Raw genomic sequence first — 26,997 nt, 5'->3', positions numbered from 1 at the left:
CCTGGGGCCTCCCCGTACCTGGATGGGTTTCCTCCAAGTACTCCGGTTTCCTCCCACCATCGAAAGCCATGCAGGTTTAGGTGAACTGGTGACTTTAACTAGTCCATAGGTGTGAGTGTGAAGGTTTCTTTATCTCTGTCTGTCTCTGTGCGTTGGCCCAGTGATTGGACTGGCAACTTGTCCAGGGTGTACCCCTCAGCCCCGCCCAATTTGAGCTGGGATTGACTCCAGAACCCCCTGTGACCTGAAAACAGATCAGCGGTAGAAAATGAACAAGTGAGGTTTCATCCATCATGTTTACAGATACTATAGCTACAGGTGTTTGCTCTGCAGTAACACAGCAGACTGAGTTCGCATTCTTTCAAAAAAAACAGCTTGGTTGTCTTTACAGTGCTTTCCACTGCAGAGTTGGACTCCTTCAAATGCTCTTCACTGTTTTGGTTTAGCCTGGAAGGATCACATAACACCTCACACAACATTAACACATTGATTTACCTTCTAAAAGCTGACACTTAGGCATTAAAACTAGAAAACACTGATTTGTATTGATGACTGTATTGTTATGGCTGGCTTGAACACTGAACATAATAATGAACATCTCACCTGCAGGAATTTAGTACATATGAATTTATTCAAGTGCCTTCATGAAAATGGGTGAATAAAGGAAGACCAGATACCTAGCAGCAGAAAGGTGCTGCTTCAACAGGATGGAGAGAGAGAGTGAGAGAGATGAACCCCCCCCATAAATTCGATATTAATCATACAAATTGTAGTTTTGAACTATATTGTCCCAACGCATAAGCCTCTGGTTGCTATTGTACATGTAATGTAGGCACGCCAAAGGGCCAAAGGGTTATGATCTGTGTGCACAACAACAGGCTGCGCAGAAGAACCAACATATACTTCCAAGTGCTGTAGAGCCCACAGCAAAGCCAGTGCTTCTTTCTCAGTCGTGCTGTAGTTCTGCTTGGTCTGTGACAACGTTTTGGAAAGATAGCAGACAGGGTGATCGATACCTACTGAGTCTTCCTGAATCAGAACACCTCCAGCACCTGCACTACTAGCATCAACCTCAAGCTTGAACGGAACAGCGAAGTGGGAGGCAGCAAGTACTGGTGAATTACACAGGACAGCTTTCCCAGCTTGGAAGACCTGCTCACATCTGGAATCCCACTCCAGCTCCCTAGCAGGACTGACTAAGTCAGTCAGGGGAGAAAAAATAGTAGCAAAGTTGTGACAAAAAGCCCTATAGTAACTCGCTAGTATTAGGAGACATCATAACTGCCGCTTGGTGGTTTGTCTGCCGCTGATCTACTTCTTTACCAACATCAGTGATGGTGGCCTTTGCAAACTCACATTTAGTCAGGTTCAGGGTCAGTGAGGCATTTTCAAAGTGCTAAAAAACTGTCAGGAGAGTATTCATGTGACTCTCCCAGTGAGGTGAATACAGACTACAATGTTGTCTAAATAGGCCTCACAGTTAGTTACACCAGACAACACTGTGAACATGAGCTGCTGAAAGGTGGCAGGGGGGTTACACATGCCAAATATCATTACAGTGTACTGAAGGAAGTTGTCTGGGGTGATAAAGGCAGAGATGTCGGAAGCTCCCTGTGTCAAGGGAACTTGCCAGTAACCTTTTAGCAACTCTAGCTTTGTCACATAATCAATGCAGTCCTCGACACAGGACAGAGGGAACAAGTCAGGTTTGGTTACACTGTTAACTTTGCGATAGTCTGTGCAGAATCTAGGAGTCAACTTTTGGAACCAATAAACAGGGTAAACTCCAAGAACTGGTGATAGGAACTGCAAGACCATTGGTTAAGAAGCACTCAACCTCTTTCTGCATTAATTTATGCTTGATAGGGTTCACGGATAAGGATGCTGCTCGATCCTTATCACCTATGTCAATAGCATGCTTCAATACATTTGTGCAAGTGGGTACATCTGAGAACAAAGCAAGATGGCCACTCATCAGATGGAGAACATCTTCCCTTTGAGAGTCAGAAAGAAAGGACAGATAAGTCTCTAGATTTTCCAGCCCTTTTTTTGAAGTGCTTTGTTCCTCTTGGTACCAGGCAGCATATAACTTCAACATGTTGATATGGCACACACAAATTCACGCTTTCTGTCTGGAGTACAAATTACATAATTTGTGTCACTCAGCTTCTTCTCAACAACATAAGGCCCAACAAACCTTGCAAGTAACACTGACCCAGGTATTGGCAGAAGAGCCAATACTGAATCTCCAGGTTGGAAAGAGATCTGCACAGCATTTTTGTTTGCCGTTTCATTCCAGATTGAGAGTTTGCCATGGCCTACTTCGCTACTTTGCAGGCATGATGGAGACGCTCTCAAAAGAAACTCACATAGTCAAGCACATTGACATTAGGTGGAGGATCTGCCAGTAGCAGTGGCCAAACACCAACTGGGCGAGGCTGAACCCCAGTGACTCTTGCACAGTTTCCTGCACTGCAAACAACAGAAAGGGTATGCCTTCATCCCACTCTGGACCATGTTCAAGGCAGTAAGGGGCGTAGCATGTGCTTTACAGGCTGCTGGAATCTCTCAAGTGCTCCTTGGCTGTTGGATGGTAAGCACTAGAAATCTGATGCTTCACAGCTACATCCTCTATTATCTGAGTGAATACCAAAAGTAGTACAGAATTTAACAAAGTTTTCCTACAACGCTACCTCAGTTTAGTGAATGGTGGCACACATGATGGTCAAAGTTATTGATGAGACAAGTCTTTCAAATGGATATTATATTATAGGAATAGGCTGGAAGGGTGTTGGGTGAATCACCTGATTAGGTTTGCCTGCTATCTGATATACATGGCAGGTGCGACAATACTCATCCACAGCAGCCTTTAAACCAGGGCCAAAGTAGTGTTGTAGTACATCTTTCTAATCCCCAAGTGACCAGACATAGCATTATTGTGAGCTAAGTTCAGTATCTGTGAGCGATACACAGAGGGAACCACAACTTGGTAAGAGACACTCCAATCAGACCCATCAGAAAAAGCAGGCCACTTATGCATAAGTACATCACCGTCCACAGGGACAGATAGCAGTTCTTCTTTCAGCTTCACAGCTGCAAAACACTTGGCCAAGGAAGGATCAGCCCTCTTTGACGATGCTATCTCTGCTCTACCTAACTGTAATGGGGTTTCAGCAGGATCACTGGGTTTAACCAATGTCCAATCAACTTTAGGGGCAACGGATAAGTTATCCCTGTCACTTTCACATTCAGGACTAACCGCACAAGCAGCAACTAGCTTTGCCTCATCTGTATTTAGAGGATCAACTATAAAGGTGCTGGAAAGGTTAACAGAATCAGCTTCTTCAAGACTCAGCACGAGTCACAATGCGAGCATGGAAAACAGCTGTCTCACTGTGGTCAGGCTGTTCAGAAGGCACAGGGCTGTCTGTCACAACTGGTGGAGGAAACACCTTTTTCCTAGCAAGGTCGTTACCTAAAATGAGACTGGCATGCTCAACTGGGATGTAAGGACACAAACCCACTGGCACGAGCCCTATAACCAAACAAACAAAAACACAGTATGCACGGGTGCCCTAAGATAGGACATTTCACATCCTTGTATCAGTGTATCACCATCAAGGAAAGACTTCTTGGACAGGGGTTGCACTCCTTGCAGGAGTGCCTTCAGAACTGTCTGAGCAGCATGGATCTTGCTCTTGCAGAGCACAGAACCAATTAAAGCCACACGTGTCGGTTTCTGCTCCTTACTTAAAACAGAGCAGTCACCTGGCTTCTTGCAGAAGAAACAAGCCCCTTTTGAATTTCCATTTCTAGAAATAAAGGCTTTACGACCAGAAGTGTAGGGAGTAGAACTACCAGCAAGAACTTTGTTGGAAAGCGAGAACACAAAGGGAGTGTATGCAATTTTCTTACTCTCTACTTAAATCTCTAACTAACTTAAATAAGTGGAAACCAACTCTGGAACACAATTTAGCCCTTTCAGCAGAATCAGCTGTCACTATGGGTGTGTCCCAAAAATCAAACATTTTCTCAGGCAAATTCCACATAGGTTTGCCTTTCACTTTTGGCATAGCTAACAAAAGCGCTCATAGGCACGCAAAAAATAGCAGCTTTAACAGCGTCATAGTCAGCACTTTCATTCAAATTTAGTAAGAATACACTGCAACAGCATTGTCAAGTTTGGCTTTGGCCACTCCAAAGTGGTTGCCAGCTACTCAAAGTGTGAAAAATACTTTTCAAAATCTTTCTTACTGAATGGAGGGACCAAACTTCTGTTTTTACCGACACCAAATTTAGCACTGCTGGAGGCAACAAGATGTATCACTCTTGCTTGAGCTTTTAACTCTACTGTATCTCCTTGAGTTCCCTCTCATGTGTAAGTCTCAGTTTTTCACATTCCAGCTCATGCTGCTTTAACTACTCCATTTCCTTTGCCTCAATCTCTAGTTCTAGACTCCTCAACTGAAGCTTTAGTTCTAGCTCCCTCAAGCCTGAACTTTGTCTGCACTTCCTTTTCTTCCTTTCTTCTGCCACAACTCACTCTGCTCTTCCTGGTCTCAGTCTGCTCATTGGGCAAATCAGTCTTTTCACACAGTATGCCTTGTTCAGCCAAACCATTTCTGATTTTTGTATGCCGTTCCTATTTTCTTAAATTGCCCTGAACGCTAATACCATAATGGGCTGCTACAGAGCGAAGATCTTTCTTTGTGCAGCCTAAGAGTTGCTGAGTGTCAGGATCTTTGACAAAGCTGTCCGACTCAAATGTCGTGATTGCCAACAATAAACGTGAATACTAATCTATGAGCGACCAGATAGTAGCATACACTGAAGTTAAATACACTAGCCTGCTAACGCACACAGTCAGTGTCAGTTAGTGTTATCAACAATGTTTCATCCACTACAAACAAACAACAAATGTCTCCACTGAGACTCCAAGCTTGTAAAACAGGGTTACAAGAACTGTATGATTGGTGGCTATAGGCTACAAACAAATCACAGCTCACAAGTAGAAATTAGGATTCAAGAAACTGTCACCTAAGTAGTATCCTCAGCACAAAATACCCCTTAAAGTACCACACAATGTGCATACTGCAAAAGCAGAGTTACAGAGAACTCACACACAAAAGTGAGCACAGCCCACAATGGCTTCTTAATTACTGGCCTCACAAAAGGTACTATGAATGTTTAACAGTAAACCCCAAATAATAAATACAACTCCTTCACACACAAAGCAACCCTCACACAGGTCATCATCGACGGTAGCATACCACTCTTAAAACGGATTTCAACATGTCTAACCTACTCTATAACTAACACAGTTCCCTATGTATCACACAGGGTTACTACCTTACTTTATCTTTTTATCTTCAGTGATGCACCCAGTCACACCAGAGACCTCCCCAGGGCTATCACAGAAAAATAAAAAAGTGGTGCTGGCCTCTTCATCACCTGCCAGCTTACTCCCTGGGCAAGTTCAGCAGACTACCTCATTTGGCTACACATAGATGACCTCACTAACTAACCAGAAACTAAATGACTAGGTTTGCATCCCAGACGAGCCCCCATTATTATGTTGCGTTTGGCTCAAACACCGAACATAATATTGGCCACCACACGAGTAGGAATGAACTACATATGAATTTGAAGTATATTGGGATGCAAAATGGATGAATAAAGGAAGACCAGATACCTAGCAGTAGGATGGAGGGACACAGAGAGAGAGAGAGTGCTGAACAAAGAGGATCTGCCTATGTAGATTCAGCCCACAAATCAGCAGAGGTGCCTGCCAAACAGATGATCAACCTAAAGGAATGAACAGGAAACACCAAAATAAAACAGGATATAACAGTATACAGGAAAAATTATTCAATATGATATTGTTGAAATATATTATTAGACTACATTCTCAACTTACTATTTATTAATTCAGAAGTAAATTCTTGTATTATATATAATGTATATTTTTTCATCATAGCTTTTGTTGACATTACACCCAAGCTGATTCTTTCTCCTCCTTTTATGCTTTGGCCTTTTTTTCTCACCTTTGGAAGAGAAATTCACTTTGTACCTTTGCCAAATGCAATGAAACAAACGGCTAAACAGAGTAAAAACACCAATGCCTTTTGAAACATTTTCCAATTCTTTACCCAAACAAACAAATAATGAAAAATATCTCAATGTTGGTTGAATGCACTTGAATATTAGGGTTATCTGTGGAATATCTGAGAAGAATTTCTTGGACAAATTATTGTCAACATTCTAAGAGGCAATTAAATGTATTAATTTCTTAGTTAGGGTTAACCCAAACTAAGAAATGCTGGCTTACTACCCATTTTCTCTTCCATAATGTGTCTTGACTTTTTCACTTGCAACAGGCTGCTGTTTTACAAAGTATTGTCACTTGAAGCTTGTTGTATCAGGGCCCAAGGGGTTAACACCCAAACCACTAAGGTACTTCTGAAAGCTGCTGAAAACCTCAAATTATGACTTTTATCATGCCCGTGTAAACAATCTTGTCATCTTGTACTGGCTGGACAATGAAGACGAGGGTCCTGAATGTACTGGATATACTAAATAATGGGTAGTTGCCTCCTGGCTGTTTATTTAATTTTTGATTTTATCATGTGGAAATCTAACTAAATAAATAATTCTGGCTCATCATCAACAAAACAAAACAAAACAAAAAAAGACTGATTTGCCATTAAACGCCCTCTTTCAATACAATCGTGTACTCATGTTAATGTCCACATGATGTTTTCTATTTATAATAAAGTCATATGATAAATGACCAAAACTTGTGATGACAGTGGGAGGGGCTAAACCTCAAGGCTTGCAGGTACTGTCAGTTACGAGCTGTTAAACGACAAACAAATTATTATGCCATCTGTTCTGATACATGTGCTAGTCACAGGATTTGTTGCATGCAAGTCTATTGGTTTGGTTTGTGTGCTGTTGCTGTTGTGATTTAACATATTTCAAAATAAACAAATGAACAAACAAACAAACAAATGAATAAATAAATAAAACAATCAAAAAAGTAGTTGTAGCTGAGAATGTTGCTCTGATCTGGTCTGTCACATGCTAGCCACAGCCCAAATAGATAGTCTGGATTATGGTGTGTTTTCCACTAAATAGGACCATCATTTTAAAAGTTACCATAGCGTTGTAACGAAGATTTGAAACTAGAGATTGACACTATAAACTAATTAGAACAATGTTTGCTGAGTAATGAGATTGGCAACAGCCATGGTTTTTTTATTTCTTTGTATGCTCAAAAATATGCATGCTATTGACAGGTCACATTTAAACTGCACTGTCGCAACCGATTCTCTTCATTGGCAAACCTATTGATAGAGGCAAAGCTGCCTTATTGCATCCTAGTAATTTGTAGAAGCCCTAGCCACTATATTTCTCTGATTGTTTTCCCAACTCAGCCATTTAATGTTTGTTTCGTTCAAACGGGATGATACATCAAAGAAGGGCTGGCACATTAAAAAAATTCCATGGCTAATAATCAGTGGTATAGTAACTATCTGTATATTTCCCTAGCACAGTGACAGCAGCAGAGGCGCATCATAAGATTCCAGCTGCAGCTGTCAGCTGCTTTGCCCTCATGGACAGCGTTTGAATGCATTTTCTTTCTTTCAGTGTGTGCCTCACAGTGTCAGATTGAGGTATGGGATGGAGTCCAAAATTGTCTCAGATCCTTGTACCAATACATTTTGGTGATGTTTTGTATCTTTGGTGATTTGGCACAGTGGTTAGCACTTTTGTCCCCCAGCAATAAGGTTCTGGATTTGAGCCCTGTGCCTGGGGCATTTTTGGATGGTTGTTTGTCTGTATATGTTGTCCTTGTGATATACTGGCAATATGTCCAGATTACAATTTGCCTTCAGCCAACGGCAGCTTGGCTTCAGCCTCCCATAGCCCTGCACAGATACGTATGGATGGAGAGACGGATGGATAAGTGTTTTTGGTTGTATTATGTCTTGTATTGTACAAAGTAGGTTGTATGGTTAATTTTGTTAAATTTTCATTGATATACATTGACTTCTATAGCAAATGTACTCATTGTATCACACACTGAAACAGAGGCCACCTCTATCATTTATTCAAGCACCCTTTGGTGGTGTAATTGTAACATGTTAGAAACATTCAAGGACTTTGCTGGTTTCACTTGGCCTTTCCTAGATAGCACTTTTGGGAACTGAGAGGATATCATGGAGAGAGTTTTGCAATTAGGAATCTCAGCCTAAGGGGAAACAAAGAAACACTGTGCTCTCAATCAAATGGCAATTTTCACAAAGAGGTTTCGCCAATAGCACAATTCGATCCATCATCCAACAGCACCCCAACTGTGTCCCTAAAGGGATTTTGGCCTCCAAGTAAAGAGGCCAAGGTCTTGTTGGGCAGCAAGATCAATGAGGGTGAGTGACACCAACCTGGCAACAATCCTTTCTATCATCCCAGATTACATTCCAGATGTCAGCCAAAGTAAACAGCTGTCAGTTGTGATTAGAAATGCATCACCACCATATTGAAACCTTAAAGGGGCGTCTTATAGGTAGTTCACAGGCTATTCCTTTGGAAGAGTGAGTGGCAACAACAAAGGTGATGCCGGGTTTAGTGTTGCCTTGAACCTAATCATGACAAACTGTACACCTTGCTGCCACACACAGCACTGAGGTGTGAAGTGCCACCAACTGGAGAAGCATTGGTTGAGGTGTTGGATCAAACTGAAGACCCCTGGGTCCAGTCCATGTCAGATGGCGTGGAAACACAACACTAAACATCTGTGCAGTTTTTTGGTTTGACAGCCAACACGAGCAGAAGCCGATGCAATCTCTCTTGAATTTGGATGCTACAGTCAGTCCTCTCGGAAAGACACACAGAGATGTCTGCAGCTGCAGAAAAGCAGGCTTAATGACAAACGTCAGCCAAGGATATTTGTGAGGACATCCTACAACAAAAGAGACTGAGGCCCACAAAGCAGCACTTTTCATACCAACTGTCTGATGAACCTTTGAGTGATGCATAGAAAACGCTGGAGGTGACATTTTTCACAATGCAGTCAATGATGCTGCCACCTGATTTTCCACATTGGGAGATGTGATGCGGGACAGACGCTCAGAATGCAGTCAACCTTCCAGAGTCTTTTGAATGAATAGCTGACAGAACAATATGAAAAATGTGAACGATGCAAGACTCTGCACTACAAAGAATTCTTGCCATTGGAGGCCATGACCCAGCTTGAGCTGCTGAACTCCATACACACAATAAGGGACCTCTGAGAAATGTGTCAACATTTGTCAAGTTCTCTCAGTGTTTATTCCGCTGGCTTTGCCGCTGACTCTTAAGCAGAACTCATCAGATCCTTTTTTAGCATTTGTGTGATATAGAATTTGTGCATTTGCAATTTACTCTATTTTTACTCATACACAACAATCTGTCTTTTTTACTTCTTTTTGTTTTTCCATTGCTGTTCAAAGGTCTGAAGAAAAATTCAGTGTCAGTCGTTAGTGGATGTGTGGGTGGATATGTTTATTTTGGGGGGCAGAGGTATTTGAGTAACAAAAGCTGTGTCGCTTCATCTTCAACACATTTCACTCTGACTACCTTTCTCTCAAGACAACAGCGGTTCCAGTGTCCCTACTTCCTCTCTCTCTCTCTCTCTCTCCATCTGTGTCTCTGTGTGCTTTTTCTGTCTGTTAAGAGCTCATATGTGCTCTTCCACTTCTATTTCTTTCTCTCCCCCGTGTTTGGATTCATCAATTTAAATCCTCACCACCTCATCACATCCCTCTTGCTCTCTTCTGCTTAAATGCCAATATCCCTCAAGCATCTGCTCTTACAAAGTTGTTCCCTTGACCTGCACACAAATATCTTTCCATTTTCTATCCCATTTTCTTTTTGCCCATGAGTTTGAGGACACAGAAAGGGTACACATTCTCCTGCTGGCCTCTTCCAAGTAGTCCTGGCTCTCTTTGTATTCTGCTCCTGACTGCCTTCTCCTGTGTGGTCTCCCCAGTCTGATGCCATGTCACTTTGAAGGCAGTGCAGAACACTGTACAATCTTGTTAATGACATGCTCACAAATTGTCTTTAACAAAGACTCAGTGATTGGAACGAAACAAAGAAACACATTTTACTGTAGGTGGAAAACCTAGAAGAAATATTATTACTCCTGCTGTTCTTCTTTTCAGACACAGACTCATTAAGATAAAGGAATTCTGGAATGAGGAGTTCTTAGTGTGTTTTTAGAGTTGTGATCTCTTTGTTTCTGCTAAGGTAACATTTGTTTTCTCTCTAGTACACAGAAGTAGAAACTTTATTCTGTAGCATGCAGTACTCACTGCTTTCTTTAGTGTTGTTCCAACTGTTTGTGGGACTGGTGGTCAAAAGGACAAGCAGCACATGAATAGGCTTAGGAGTCTCTTCTATCAGAGGACAGACAGACAACACAATAATGCAGCCAATTTCAATTTAATGCATGTTTTCTTTTACTCACCCGCATTATTTAACAGCTGTGAACCTCTGATGCTGAACTGGACAGACTGTTGATGCTGATGAAGGTGGAGGAGCGCGCTGATGAGAGATTATACGTTTGACTCGGGGGTCATCATCTATTAAGGAAGGTCTTCATTGGCTCTCATTGCAATTTGAAAATCCATACCATAGTTAGCTAGTTAAGATTTATTTCTTCTGGATTTCTCATTCAGATCATCATCATTTTTGCAATAAAGAATAGTGCATGCATGCAAGATCACACGAACAGCTGTCACACACAAAGACACTTGTCGACAAAGGATTTGCTAGATGGCCATAGCTTGGTTAGGGGGCAGGAAAACATAATGATTCGTGTTAAAAACTACTCCCTCAACATTACACATGGTTAAAATGATAACTTTGTGGAAGGTCATGGATAAAAGAACAAAAGCAACCCGGATCGTTTCTTTCCCATAAGAACTGAATGTGGGTCATAATAAGCTGCTCTATGGCCCACATTTTTCTTTCATTTTTAGAAAGGAAAACGACAGTCTCATGCCGGCAACTCATGATCGGTGACTGTATTGTGTGAGTAAACAATTGTTAGTGTAATAATGATTTGGTGAAATTGTTTATATGATTATATCAGATTAATGTTATGACCATTAACATTAACAAATTGGCCCTCACATAGTTGCACTGTTAAATTTTATGCAGCGGCATTTCCTTTATAATGTGCTTTGTTGAGAAAACATAAGCAGCTGTTTTTGCTGTCGAGAAAGCTGAAAAAAAGCTTATGATGAGCTGGAACTTTCACCCACAGCAAAGTGGAATATCAAGCAATAACTGCCCAAGCTTGCGTGCGGACAGCCTGTGTGGTTGCTCTGCAGCCAGGTGCTGTTTTCAGGCAGATTTAATGAAGGTAAACACGGAGAACAGCCGTGCGTAACAGCACTGCACTCCAGCGCAGCACTTCACAGGGGCTGGAGACGTAACAACATATCAGACCAGCTGCCTTCAGATGCTGCAGGGATTTAATGAAGTGAAGGATAAACTGTTCTCATACTGTATACAGCAGCTGTGAATTGCAGATACTGTAAAAGTCATACATTTATTTAGACAACACTGCACACTGAGGTTCTGACTTGCTTTGCTTTAACTACATTATTTTGAACTGAGAATGTCCCAGAAATTATTCTGGGCATTAATTGACAATAATTGAGTAATTTACTTCACATTTACATTCAATTCACATTCAGTTTAATGCGGTTGAAGCGGGAAATCGGAAGCGGTCATCTCAATTGACCTCTCAATTAAATTGATGTTCAACCATTAGAATGCTTGACATAGTGGTCATATCAATACTTGAGGTTGCAAGTGGGTAGCTGTTGATGTTAGTCTTTCTTCCTTTCTTAATCATATGCCAGTTAGTATCGTATTGTGTTTGTCAAGCCTCCTGATGTTGCATTTGTTCTGCACATTAGTCGTACAGTGACCTGGTGAAGTCTGGAACAGGAGAGGACAAAAACCAGCATAATTAGTAAGTGTGGCAATGTTGCAGAAAAGGATGGTGAGATTGTGTTGATAAAATATGACAATTTAGTAGTTAATTCAGTGCATAGGGGTGCAGACACGGTAGATATGTGATGATTCACTCTTCAATCATAGCAGGGTGCTTTTGCCAGGGCAAAATGCCATATGTTAAAACAAGTAGTGAATGGAATTGCTTGAAATGGTGATACAGAGGTGTTGCTGTATATTTAATTTTTTTTTCCTTTGCCAAGAAAGTTTGTAGGTGATTTTGCATGAGAAAAGTAAGAATCCCTTCTTCTTTTTTTTAATTTGACAGAGCCCATTTCTTTGAAATCCAACCCTTCACACAGCTGCTAAAAGTGTTTGCTTAGTTGGTCAATCAGTCTTCCATGTATGTGGAGTATGGGATTAGCTATTGTTATTTCATCTATAATCAGTAGTAGTTTTCCCAGTTTTGTTCATCACCCCACTCCCTCATCTTAGCAGAACCAGATCTGTTCATCATGGAAATGGATGTATGTGAAAATTCTAGTTGACTCAAAATAATATATTGCTTTGTTCCTGCACTGTCAATAATGAGTGCTCCTAAAGGTTTAAGAATGTCACTGTTGAATTTCTGCAGACTCGGTGTTGCAGATTTGTAAATATTGCAGCATCTCCAAAGCATCTGTTCTTGTTATTTGCTTTGCATTAGTCTCTGTTAATTGTGTGTAAAAAAAAATGTATTTCATCATTTTATTTTGGTTCCATTAGAACTTGACATCCCTGTCATTTTATTTTTTTTGTGGACTAGTCTGTGTCCATTTGTCATCCAGGTCACCAGTAGTTCTCACTATCTTTTCAGTGCCATCTATTTTTTCATTCTTTGTCAAACTGAGTCTGGTTTCCATTTATTATAGATCTGTCTTTTTCAAATGTGTTGTTCTCATGGTTCAACTTGGTCAGAAGAGTCCTTTAAGATCTTTTAAGAAGCATGGAGAATTTCAAGACATCAAAATGATGGGGCATATATAATTGCTGTCTATTGCAGTCAGATTTCAGAGAGTTTTATCAGCAACAATCACAGCTGCTTCCTCTTCAGCGGTGCTTTTGATAATACAGTTTTTAGTATTTGGATCAACTTCCTCTTATTACCAATTGCAATACTAGTTCAGGGTACCCAGCGTTTTTGGATTCCCTGGGATGGGAGCAGGAATGTGCTAACACCAGGGACTCCATTGTGCTACTGGGAAATTTCGCGAGTACATTGTAAATGACAGTGTGACTCGGAGGAACACCCTGCCTGATCTGAACCTGATTGGCGTTCAGTTCCTGGACTTGTGTGTTAGTCATGGTGTGTCCATAAATGACATTCACAAATGCACACACTCACACTGGCTAATTAAAATATGGCGACACAGCACTGATTCCAGAAGCTTTAGATTGAATCTAATGAGCTTAATAGAATCAGGTAGATTTAGCTGTTACCTATTTTTTTCTTACTGTGGTTTCAGGAGTCCTGCTTGCTTGGTCTTGTTTGACTCTAAACAGCAACAGCCGCTGTTTTAACCACTGGCTAAAACATCCATTTACCATAAACACTCAGAAAGTTACTAGCCTACATTAGACACAGCCTTTGCATCTAATGCCCTCAGTTTGTTCATTGTGTTTTCTGATATGCCCCTAACCCTAACCCTACTGCAGGATGCAATGCCTGCCCTTTCAAATTAAAAGTTCTCCAGCAATTCAGTAAGTAGAATCAATTCCTTTGCCGCAAGGAAGACTAATTGGAACAGATACACACAGATACATGAATCCATAGACACATGCATGCATACATGAATTGATAAATACATACATACATAGACTAATATATCAAAACATAGACGCATGCTTACTTAGACACATATGTTCATACATACATGGACATATGAACATGTAAAGGCATATGCACATAGACAGACATACATCCATCCAAAACGCTCTTAAATCATTGCTAAAACACATATCTCTTTTCTGTCATGACAATATTGTGGTGATGGCTTGGTTAAGTTTAGTCACGGAGGGGTAGAAACTTCAAGAGAAACTGAAAGGAAAGTGAAAGGATCTTTCTTGTTATGGTTACAACAATAAGTGATTGATCACTTGTGTTGAGTTGAGGACCAATATTAAGAGAAACTGAGGTTGACTGAAGCAAATGAGTAAACAGCTTTTCTGGTCTTGTTAACCTCTCAGAGTGCTTTACATATAAGCCATGTAATCATATAGCACATACTCCTCCACATAGTGCTTTTACTAACAGCCCCAGTTGGTTCAGCAACAGTTTGGGCCTCAGTATTTTGTCCAGTGACACTGTAGGTGCCTGGGATTGAATCACCTATTGGTGGACAACCTGTTGTACGTCCTTACTGCAGTTATATCACTGATTTCCAAGGCTTTCTAGTGTTGACAAGGAAATCATTTCTTGAGGCTTTGCAAAAGTCACTGAGGTCAAAGTCAAAGAAGCAAAAACCCCATATTACAAGATTTAAACCTGAATCCATTTTCAGTGTATTACTGCCACACACCAACACCTTGGGAAGAGGATTGAAGTCAATTGTGTTTTTTGTCCTTTATGTTGAGTGCTGCATTAAGTGTCTCTGTCAAGCATTTTGGATTCTTACAAGAGAAGTAGTGGGGCTGGCATTTTCTTCTATTCATACTCCCGTATCTCAGTTGTAGTCCTGGTGTGCTCACAGGCTTGAGAGACATGGAAAACAGGACAGTGTGAAAGGTCTGACAGAAGAGTGATAATGAGCAGGGGCTGAACCAAACACTAATCACCAAGTGTTGTAACAACCTCTGAAAAATGTCAGTGAGCTCAAGAAAATGCCTTTGTAAAGTGTTGGAAGAGGCAAGTAAAAAGCTTGGGAGGAGGAGACAGTGTTGTGCCAGTTTCGTGATATTTGCTTGTGTAAATTTTGGCACATATAGCTGTGTGACTTTGCCTCTCATACCAGATCAATTTGCTTCAATTTAACAGAATCTGCCTGTGATGTTGTTCTTGAACTCAGATCTATCTGATTTCTGTTTATTAATTAATTAATAAAAAAAAAAAGTTAGAGATGGGAATTTCAACCTTCTTTGGTTATACCAATATAAATGTAGTTTTTCTTGCCTAATGCTGGAACAATTTCTATCACAGTGAAAAACAGAAAATATAAATTGGCTGGGTGTTAATTGTAGTAAATATCCATGATTAACACCTTCCTTCTTCTCTTTTGTGTGCCGAAGCCTCTCCCAGAGGCCATGCGGGGACGTGGACCGTGAAAATATCAATTGAGGCCACAGCTGTTGACTTGTGGCATTAACTCTGAATGACTTCTCCACTTTCTCCCTCTTTGTGCATGTGATCTTTCACAGGGGACCTTGCATCAGATGATGAGTACCTGGAAATCCCATCCATCTCCAGAAAGCGAGCAGGAACATACGAATGTACAGCTGTCAATGATATTGACACAGATGTTCAGACCGTGGACATAACCGTTAACTGTGAGTCTGCTGCAGAAGTTGTTAACACATTCTAATGTAACTTATGACTTGTGTGTCTTCACAGATCATAATAGATTATGGAAAGAAATATGAACAGGGCTTGTTGTGCATGTGGTTAGAACTGACAGTTTTGAATATGATGCTGGGCTGTGAAACATTATCATTAAAATTCTTCTTTGGCTAAAAAGAAGTGTTCAAAGCTAAAGTGCTAATTATCTCCGCTGGCTACATAAACGTTTAACCTTAGATAGGCTAAGAAGCTGCAGATTTAAAGGTAATGAAAGAAGCACCCTCTGAAGTAAATTTGATGAATCAAAATACAAACCATTTACTATGAGATGTATTTAATATGTCCAAATTCCACTTATTAATCAACTTCACTTACTAATTCACAGTGCATTTAAATGGGTTGATTATATATCTATTTTTAGCTGTGGCTAATCCAAGTCAAATTAATTTGTCATCAAGCAAAGATTTGAATTTGCAGCAGAGGGATTTTTTTTTTTTTAAAGATAAAAAAGAGCAAAATTTATATCTAATCGGTTATTAAGAAGTATTTATAAAAAAAAAAAAAACTTGTCAAAACTCTGCAGCTGTAATTATATGCTGCTTCAGTGACATAAAACTGAAAACATTTAGCACTTTTAGATTATAAAAGACATTACATTTTGGATTATGTGCCTTTCCAGTAGTTTGCTTAATTTTTAGCATTACATTTTATTTTTTTTTTTATGCATTGATCAATTTAGATAAACATTTGTGAATGACTAACTAATGACAAAAATTAACATGCCGAATTAACATGCACAGCTGTACTATTACATGTGTTAGAATGAATTGCCAGTTTTCAGAACACATAGTATGTTAACCTCCATTTCTTTGCCCAGACAGGGAAAATTATCCATGAATCAGCTGCAGTCAATAATCCTAACACCCATCGTTCTGCAGTAACCCACACCCACCCTTTCCTCAAGTCTGATCACAATGATCACAATGCTCTTATGTGTAGATGCTCCAACCGTGTCAGAGGGCAGAGACGTTGGAGTGACTCTGGGCCAGAGAGGTATTCTGGAGTGCGAGGCTGATGCAGTGCCTGAGGCAGATTTTGAGTGGTATAAAGATAACATAAGGTAATGGCTCCTACATTTGCATTTAAAGTAGACAAATAGAAGCAGAAATGCGTGTGTGTGTATGTGTGTGAGACAGTGCTGACTGATCTGCTTTCACAGTTACTGATAGATATTGATCGGCTGCCAGTCACACAGGCATTAAAATAATAAGATTACTGCATAATTGCATTTAATTACTATTATTAATTATGTGTAATAATTTGGTGAGGGACATTAGAAAAACCAGACAAAAACATTGTTTTTTCTCCTATAAAGGATTTTTAATGGCTTCGATGGCATGGAGATTGTGAATTCTGGATTGCTGTCCAAGCTGACGTTTTTCAACGTTTCTGACGGAGACTATGGCAATTACACCTGCGTCGCCATCAACAAACTTGGGAGCTCAAACACAAGCTTCCTTCTGTATGGTAAGCACTGACATCTGTTACATTTAAACTTACAGTGACAGAGAACCTGTTCAGTGTAAAATCTGCTAATCTGTTATCGAAATTTAAAGCTTTATTTTCCTTGTGGTGAGAAATGTGAAAGCTTATCCAGCCTCATTTGGGTACACACTTTTTCAGCCCAAGCTTAGCCCTAAGCAACACAACACAGTAGTTGTTAATAAAGACACAAGAGTCATTTGTTGTTGCACCCATCTGCCATTCAGTGAGCCTTTAGCAGTGAATTGTCAACAATTTGATAAAGGTTTTACCCTCTTAAGCCCACAGAGGTATTTTTCACCAAACTTTAGAATTGTCTCAAAAACATATTCCCTAAAGAGCACTGTTATGAAAAAGATGTCTATAGATCTGAAGACAGGACAACCCGAACTGCAATGAAGAGCAGTTTTTACAATTCACAACACACCCAGCTAAGAAGTATTAAATGATTTCTCAATTGGCATACTACAGTACTTATAACTTGGTTTCTATGTGGGTTCCTTAAGACTGTATGCTTCCACATTATGTAAAACTGTTAAGTCAAACAATACATAGATCTGCAAAGTATTTAAATCCAAACCCACCTCCATCGTAGGAGGACAGCTTCACTAAATTCAATCATTGCATGTTCTTACACTAAGTGGTGTATGAAAAGTTATGAGGTTTAATTTTTCTAGTGTACCGTATTTTCAGTTTAAAGGGCATGTTACAATGGAATTGGAAATGCTAATTAGTCCCTCAATACTGTAGCTTGTAGCTGCTATGGTTTCACTCTCCTAATATACGCATTATTTGCAGCACTTATAGAGTGTAGACATGGAGGATCTGATTGGATGGGGCAGTATGAGCATTTGGGAGGGCATTGTCCCTCTGTACTCAAGTCTGATACTCTGTATAAATTTGTTTCCTACAGAGGTTTTATATTTTCATGACAACATAAGTCTGAATAGGAACACACAGGTGAGACCAGCAGAAGCAACATAAAGCTAAAATGTGCAGTGACTCGTACAGTGCACGGGCTAGAAATTGCTTTGGGTCACACACCAGGTGAGCAATCTTCATTCAAGTAAAAGGGCTCCAGCTGTGTGTCTAGTATCCAACTCCTTTAATAACACCATCAGGATGAAGCTCCTGAATGAACATCCAAGTCACAGCTGGATGTAAGCATTTAGCATATAGCATGCACCAGTTGGTAAAACAATATCACACAGTAAACAACATCACTGCTGTGTTTGACTTCACTTCCCCTAGCATCAGCACCAAGCACTGCAGTGATTAAATAAGGAAAATGTAACCTTTATTATTACTATTAAATGTTTACCTAAGCTGAGGTGATGCTAACTACACCCCTTGTTCCTGCAGTCACATGGTCAGTCAACATAAATTATCTAGATTAAAAAATACCAGAGCAAATAAATAAATAAACAAATTAGAAGAAAAGCAAAAAAAAAAAAGTTTCAATCTTCCCATTAAATGACAGCAATGCCTCATTTCTGGCCAAAAAATAACCTCCAAAGATGTCAAGGAAACACTGAATCTTGCAAATGATCACATTATCAACACCGTGGTGGGGAAAATTAAAACAGAGTAGGGTTTCATCCTTCAAAGGGGCTTTTGAAACAACTTGTAATTTGATGAATGGGTGCTGGGATTATTATCAGTTTGACCTCTTCAGTGACTGTGTGGCTACAATTTAAAGTCCATTCAAGCAGCATACTTATCATGCTTTTCACAGGTGTTGTCAATGATGTGCCACTGTTCTGTTTCCAATATGTTGCTCTGTTTCATTTGTTCCCTGGTGTAGTGGTAATTGAACCCACTAGCTCAACGCTATTGCAAGGTTAGTATTCTGCCCCAGCATGCACTTGAGCTGTTGTGAATCGAAAGCATTAACTGCATGCTGGGACTTAACAAACATTGCCATTTTCACAAATAGGAAGTCATGTCAGTGTCTCTGGAGTTTTAGTTTTATGTTTCTTCTATAACTCACAAAAAAAAACAAATAATTTTTTGGGATCTGATCCTATCCAGCTCTACTCTCCTATTGACTCTATGAATGAATATACATGTCAGAGCTGCTACTGTAATATCAACACATCATCCATGTATCTTTGTGAAAATGGGCAATGTGGCCCTTTGCACTAACCATGTTTCATCTCTGTCCTTTGCAAACCAAACTGCTTCTCTGTTTGATGTGGCTTCATTTTGATTTGTGCATGCTCTTTTTTTTCCAATGTAAGTATTTACCATCTTTTCTCATCATCATTCATGCTTATGTGATCGTTTGTATTTCGACTCTACACTTGCACAGAAAACAATAGAGGCAGTCACAGAGAAAGCCTCAAACACAAACAAACCCCCCCCAAAAAAGGTCTTAGTTGATCGTAGATTGTACATTACCAAGTAGATGATTCCCGTAAATGTTTGTAGAACCAGTTTTTGTTACGATAGTCCTAAGATCCTCACCATATCTTGTCATTTAATGCGTCCTTGTGAATTCAGAAAGCAGCATCCTGTAAGCAAACTCCCCCCATTGAAAACACAGAACTGTATTAATGGCCTTGATTTTTACTGAGTGAACATCATTATTCTAATTAGCAATATGCAGGATTAGGGATAATCCACTGTGGCTGGGTAATTGGATAGACGCCCCAAAGGAAACTGGCGAACTCAGAAATCCAAGGGAAATGAGTAGTCATTGTGTGACAAGCTTCAAAGTAGAAAGTTAAAATTTGTCCTCAATCCCCATACAATGGATTCATGTAGATAGAACTTGGCTCATCCCTGAAGAGAGCATGATGAAAATATTATGTTGCATCAGGCTGTATGGTGCTTTATTTTAGAAGTAGATTCTTGCGAATATCATACATTGTTCTTAAAAGCTGTGTGAGCACTGTACAACTTAGTAACGTAATAATATTTCTGAGGGTTCGCAAAATAGTGGCTAGAGCCTCAATTTAATTAAAAATGACAGGATTCTACAAATGCTAACTTCATTTTTTTTCTTCTTTTTTTTGTAGAATCTAAAATAATCTGTGCATACTACTAAGGTTGAGTATGTTGAACTAAAATCAGGTGAATCAGTTTTATCACTAAAATAGCTCTGGGAAACACTGCATATGCAGTGTATGCATTGTACATATATTAATATATGGGCTGAGGCCTAAAAATTCAGAAACATAATGATAGTAGTGTTAAAGTTTCTTACAAACAATTTGTTCCAACTGACCAGAGCAAACTTGGAAGTCAAAGCATAATTGTCAGAAACACTGCGGTTGTAAAGAGCAGCTTTCTGCACTGAGAATATCTTTCTTGGAAGAAGATTACCTCCTTGAAGTAATAAGTCGTAGGCAATGCCCAGTTTTAGTCCTTTTAAAATTAAGAACAGCATTTGATGCTGCAGACTATGTCATTGTGATTATCACACCAAGGAAAAAACGGTGTTGCTTTCTGCAGCACAAGTTAACCTCCTGCCCCCTCATGGAAACTTTTTTATAGTCATTTTATGTGCAGTTTATTTTTATTTCCCTACAAGATTGCTTCCTGGCTCTAGTTTACCAGCCTCCTTTGAGAATAGAAATATTTTATGAATAATCTCTTCAGAACGAGGTCTCTTCATGTTTTTCATATTAAAATGTAAGTTTTGATATTGGATTTGTATCAAAACAATTATTACTATTGAATACTATGAAGGGAGTTATAGTGTAGGTCAGCTTTTTCTTAGCCACACGTGGACAATCAGCAAAAAAAAAAAATCTCAGTTTGGGAATATTATCAGCATCTCTTCGGGGGTTGGATGTCACATTTACATCTATATTTATAAGATGTGTTAGGCACATTTAAATGAGATGCAACATTTTGGAATACATTTTTCCAAGGGACAACAAGTCCCATAGTATGTGATCACCAACCCTCAACATGGCTCAGGTAACACAAGTGCACAACATGACAATCAACATCTTTGAACCGCTGAAGCTGAGGAGGGTGAATTTATTCAAGGACAGTTTTTGAGGGATTCAAATGAAAGTAAAAAGTGATGACCAGCCAACATTTCTGATCCTTTTCTGTTCTGAAATGTCTTCTCTTTGGCAGAAATTATATATATATATATATATATATATATATGTGTGTGTGTGTGTGTGTGCATGTGTGTGTGCGTATATATATATATAAGTGGGATACAAATTAGTATATACTGTACAACTGAATATTCGGTTCTCATTCTGTTTGTGCTTAACTAAATATCAAATACATCTGTGGTTCGAGCTTATTTTTCATGATTAAATCACAACCTTTGTCTAAAAATCACAATAAACAATTTAAATGAATTTAAATGAATATTTAGTCTGCTATAGTATGCATATATTAAAATGTAAAATGTTTTAATCATTCATTAATATCGCCTCATGTCATCTTACCTGTGATGTCATTAAAGTCAACATTTTCAACTTGCCAGATGTGGTAATGAAAAAAATTATCAGTCATTTGTATAAAATTACAGAATTATTATTGTTATTCAACCTCAAAACACACACAAGAGAAACAAACAATCACAAGCAGGGACTCACCCAGGTGGTTTTTTCTTCCCTCCTTTCTACCAGGGCCGAGAGCAGTCCAGGACGGAAGTGGGGGCGTGAAGGGACTGCACTCACACACTTGTCTCCTTTTCATAGTCTTTCTGCCACTCCTGCTCAGGTTTTGAACGGGAATGGATCTGAACAAGGATACTATGTGTGTGTGTGTGTGTGTGTGTGTGTGTGTGGGTGTGCGTGTGTGCGTGTGTGTGTGAATGCATGTGAGTATGCATGTCTGTGTGTGTGCATTTATTTTTTGTTTCAACCTGAACTATAAACTGATGCACAGTGAGTGCATGAAGTTCCAAGTTATGTAATGATGTTGATAAATTAGATACGTACATAACAAAATCTTATGATTATTTGTTTTAGTTATTAGTTTTTACGGACGTAACATAGGTTTCACACCTTAACTGAATTGTGTTAGATATTTTTCTCTCGAAATTAAATTACTCTGGATTGACTCTTTTTAGCTATCAGTCTCGGGACAAAAAAAAAAAAAAAAAAGAAGAATGATTTTTTAAAATGAAGTTTCTCTTATGAGATGGATTTGTCTTAATTTTTAACAGCATTGCATATTCATCTCAATTCCAGGAAAAGGCGAATTTACAGCATGTATGAGAGGTGAATATTAAATACCTCAAAGTCAAACCGAGACAGTGAAGCAGAAGGAATTTAGGTTACCCTGAGGCTGAAAGCCTGGTATTATCATATTTTAATGTATAATAATTATCATTCAGTCTGGTTGTTGAAAGCAGAATTGTTTTTGACCTTCACGTATTTTTGTTCATAGCATTATAGTGATATACTTGCAGTTGTGATATTTTAATCTTTATATTTTGTTTTGTTTTGTTTTTCTCCACTCACATTTTGTTTTGTTTTTTGTTTTGTTTTTTGACAAGGGATAGTATAATGTCATTATTTAGAAAAAATTCCTGGTTTAATGTCTCTGTTGTATTTTTATTTTCTTTACAAGTACAGTTGTACACAATAATGGTGTCAAGAATAATTATGTTATAATTAAGCAGTTCAAATGGAGCGAGAGTTAACTGCACATGTGTGGAGTCAGTGTCTGACTTAAGTAATGCAAATTGATTAATGCGTTTCTACTTTGAACATCATGCAATTTCTACACAACACAGTTATTTGAGAAAATTTTCCTCTTCATGTTCCAAACCAGCAGTGGAAGGTTAGAGACAACTCAGTGCAAGGATGTTATAACAAAAAATAAACACTTTGTGCATGTAGTAAGACACCAGTAACCCAAAGACTTGAGACTAACTGCACACACACACTTCCATAGTATTGTCTCTTCACAGACAAAAGCATCAACATATTGGGTTTTCATATGGGTTTCAAATGGGGGGCGGGGGGGGTAATTTGGGGAAAATAAAATCTAAAACCATTGATACCTTTAAACCAAAACGTACAGCGTGTGGTTTAGCAGAACGTGATGCTTCCAGCTTTTATTGAAAAGAATAAAATTGCAATAAAGGAGGTTGATTGGAGTTAAAAAAAAAAAAAAAAAAGAAAAAAAAGAAAGGCAACAACTGCATTTTTATAGCCATTGATATTTAGCTTGTATTGTCAGAAAAGACAGGATATTGAGGATAGATGAAAATCATATCTCACTGTTTTTTATTGAGTAAAATCAGTGCAGATTGAGAATCAGGCTGTGAAGAAGAGCAACAAACCTCGTTCCTGGTTTTTGTTGTGATCGTTGGGATTTTATGCAACATTCAGTTAACCTCTCACCACACAACAGCAAGAATTAAAGCCAGTGTACTGTGTTAGCAAGGGCCTCACATCAGCCACCAGACCACACCCCTACCCCCCATCCCCAGCAGTGGCAACAACAATGAACTTGGTGTTTTCTAATGTGGAGATGGAGTATTTTTTTAAAACTCCACAGATCTTTTTGTGATCACGTCTCAAGCACAGCCATCTACTGACTGAGTTACACCTGCACATCAATTGGACAATGTGCAATAACATTGGGCAGGAACAGTGAATTAAAACTAATTTGTATGTGTCTGTGTGTTGGTAGGGTGGCGATGCCTTTCTTTTGATCCAGCAGCTTGGATTCAGTTGGTATTTATCAAATGTATACAGGCTCAGGTTACACTGAGCAGGACATGAAAGGAGGAGCAAGACAGAAGAAGTGGTCTCACCTCACTTCACTTTTATCCTCTTTTAAAAGAAAATTCTAAATTCAAACTTTGTTTTTTTTTTTTTTTCTCCAAATTCCCTACACTGCTTTGGGCTCAACTGAAGTCTTACTCCCATGGTCCATATGTACCTCAGTTTTGTTTTGTTTTGTTTTTGTTTTTTTTTCTCTTTATAGCTCTTGGGAATAAGAAGGTTTGTGCTCCCTGATGTGAAAAAAGCCAATATCCAAATCAAAAAGGCATGAAAGAGATAGAGCCATCACTGAAATTGATCAGGGTAATCATCAGCTGAATCTGACAGCCTAATCACCATTTGTTTCACACACAACACAAAGGAAGTGAGGGAGAGAGAGAAAGAGACAGACACTGCAGATTATTAGTCAACTACAGCACAGGGATATTTGGAAATGACATGGTAATTATACCATCCTGGGTTGAAGGATAGCACGGTTGACTTGTTTTGCACAAGATTAACCACAGCTAAAATCACCTCCCAAGGAGGTCTGTGCTGGATCTGTCTGCAGATGGGTGACAATATCCCACAAACAATCAATAGCCTCATCATTGAGTTCTTTTAAAGGCTGAAAAAGGAGCTTAAGCGTAAAAACACTTCGCTTAACAGTTCCCCTGGAAATATCAATTAAGAAACACACACTTACACAAACATAGCTACAACTTTTCAGGACAACCAAGCACACACTGTAGAAAGTGGGGTATTTTTATTTTTCCGCTGACTCTGAGCACTCCAGCAATGTGTCAAATTATTTATCAATATAATTGTAAAGTCACATTTGGATGTGATCTGGGGTGACGTGATGGTGACACGCATTTATGGACCCTCATGTGGCACTATGCCACGCAGCAGTGTTCATTGTATGTGCATCTCAGAGTTCCACAGGTTCCAGAGCGGACAGCACAGACAACTGAATGCATTTCATTGCTTTGACCTTGATATTTGTGATCCATTCTTTATTTCTTTTTACGTAATTTTAAATGCAATAAAATATCATTCAAGTCAAGCGCACTATTACCAAGAAAAAAAAACATGCAAGTGCTTACCTTTAGAGTGAAGAAAGACAAAATATAACATATTATGCATTTCTAGACTAAATGGAAATGGATGGTCTTTTCTTTTTTTTTCATATTTAACTAGAGGTATGGAGTTGGTTGTTCAGCTGTTTTAACCTAATAATCTACTTAATAATAACAATACCATGAATATCATTATTTCAGATCCATCGTTAAAAGCAACCCACTTACTGTTGGCACTAAACAGAAATGTCGTTTATGGTCCGTCATGAGCACCATAGTCACAGGGAAAGATGCATGAGAGAGGCAAGGAGCATCTGGTCTGTGATGTGAGAATGTGCTCTACTTTTTGGTGGAGCTAGAAAGCTGTCGCTGTCAAATCGCTGCTTGTAATCCCAGCCGGATCACACTTCCTAAGGTTGAGGCCTCAGTCTGAGCCGCATGCAGCCAAAAGAAAAATGCTATCTCTGGGTTAGGGTGCTCTGAGTGACCTCCTGTTCCAGACATGTAAAAGTAGTGAAGAAAGTTTGATTTGGATTCTGTTTTTTTCGGATTCAGACTCCTGTTACACAGAGCACTGAAATAACTACAGCCACATTACATTTAGGGGGACAGCATATAGTCATGTGCTATGGTATGACTCATTTGGTTGAGAAAAAGATAATGAGCTCCCAGTACCGCCTTACATTGTCCTACTGTTAAGTGGACCCGCTCTGCATTGTAAATGTTAAACTACATGCAGTAACATCCTGTATATGCATACAGCCTCTGCAGGGTACAGTGAAAAAATACAATGAACACTGATTGTCTCATCTTGTTTTATTTTTCAAACAGTGGCATATAACATGCGCTGTACTTGGGCAGGGAGAACAGCTGCAGATAACATGCATGTTTTAGTGAGAAATTAGGAACATCGAAGGGAAAATAAACCCTCCTCAGAAAAATGTTCTACACTTTCTGTCTACATGACGTTAAAAAGAAAAGTCAGCCTGTGTGCTGTCTTATTACAGCAAATGCACCAAATTTCCACCAAGCTCGACTTAAAAGAAAAAAGGATATGCAAAACACAATGTAAGTCCCATTCAAGCTGGGAGAGAAGGGCTCAGATATACACTGGCAAAAATATTTTTGTTTCACCCCCAAAGTTCAGCACAGAAACTGCTGTGAAAAGACTTCAATACACATAAATTTCCCTGTTTCTGTCTGAATCCAGTCAGCCAATTCGAAATCACAGCCCATGAAGGCTTATATTTTGGCAGAAGCACTGCATATTTATGTTGATATGACCAATTCCACTCTCTGTTTGAAGACTGCATAGGGATTGCAGGGCTCACTCTTTCTCTCAGCCCAAGCAAACATGGGTTGGAAAACGGGCTAACTTGAGAAAAAAAAAATAAAAAGTTTTGAGTAAATGTATTTTCTTTGTCTCTATGTGTGAAAGGCCAGAGAGCAGTAATAGAAGAAAATTTGATACCATTTATGAAAAATTACTGCGTTCATGTTGCACCTACCACATGGTAAAATAAATTTTAGGTGTTGTGACATTTGTGTGATTTGCATTGCAATCTGGAAGGAATCCTTCTTTGGATGTGAACTTTGGTTAGATACAAAGAATCAAACCTTTCTCTTGACTGCCAGGGGAATTATTATCATAGCAGACGCATGAAGTATTCTCACAATCCAATGAGATTTATTTTGGATGATTTACATAAACAAAATTTTGCCCTTTGCCTGGCTACAAGTTCACAGAGCTTTTTTGACCGGAAAGCTCTCAAGTGGAGGGAGATGTCATGCTGTTTGACTCCCTTGCATTGTAAAGGATTGTCGGTTCTTATGTATTTTCTTGATGAAAAGTGTGTGCTCATATTTAAGACTGATAATAAAATGTTGTACCTTAAGATCATCACATTTGTGGTCCTTTTAACAATTTTCATTGGGAAGTTGATATGAAAATATCCATTAGAATAATATCAGACTGGGCACCCTGGTGAGGCAGTACTTACCACTGTTGCCTCTAGGTAATGGTTCAGATGCCCTATCACTATGGAGTTACTTCCAGGTAGTCCCGCATTTTCCCAAGTCCATGGACATGCATGTCAGGTCAATTTTCCTCTGCTGATCTGGGGTCAAGTCTCAGGAGCAG

General features: G+C 39.2%; 1 protein-coding gene across 3 annotated transcripts in view; it reads left to right on the top strand.

The window, feature by feature from the left end:
* The window catches only part of ntm (neurotrimin), a 132,832-nt gene extending 110,695 nt beyond the window's left edge, over positions 1 to 22,137 (top strand). For 2 of the 3 annotated variants that reach the window (XM_029519178.1, XM_029519176.1), the window contains 5 exons: positions 15,403 to 15,531; positions 16,541 to 16,661; positions 16,917 to 17,068; positions 18,888 to 18,923; positions 21,685 to 22,137. In XM_029519178.1, coding sequence (XP_029375038.1) covers positions 15,403 to 15,531; positions 16,541 to 16,661; positions 16,917 to 17,068; positions 18,888 to 18,923; positions 21,685 to 21,785 — 539 coding nt within the window. In that variant the 3' untranslated portion in view covers positions 21,786 to 22,137. The remainder of the gene's footprint in view (positions 1 to 15,402; positions 15,532 to 16,540; positions 16,662 to 16,916; positions 17,069 to 18,887; positions 18,924 to 21,684) is intronic. The other variant, XM_029519177.1, reaches the window with a different exon arrangement.
* Positions 22,138 to 26,997: the final 4,860 nt, after the last annotated feature.

Source organism: Echeneis naucrates, chromosome 14, assembly GCF_900963305.1.
Source record: "Echeneis naucrates chromosome 14, fEcheNa1.1, whole genome shotgun sequence".
In the NCBI taxonomy this organism is placed as follows: Eukaryota; Metazoa; Chordata; class Actinopteri; order Carangiformes; family Echeneidae; genus Echeneis; species Echeneis naucrates.
Note: the sequence above shows the minus strand (reverse complement) of the source record. Positions and strands in the feature narration are given on the sequence as shown.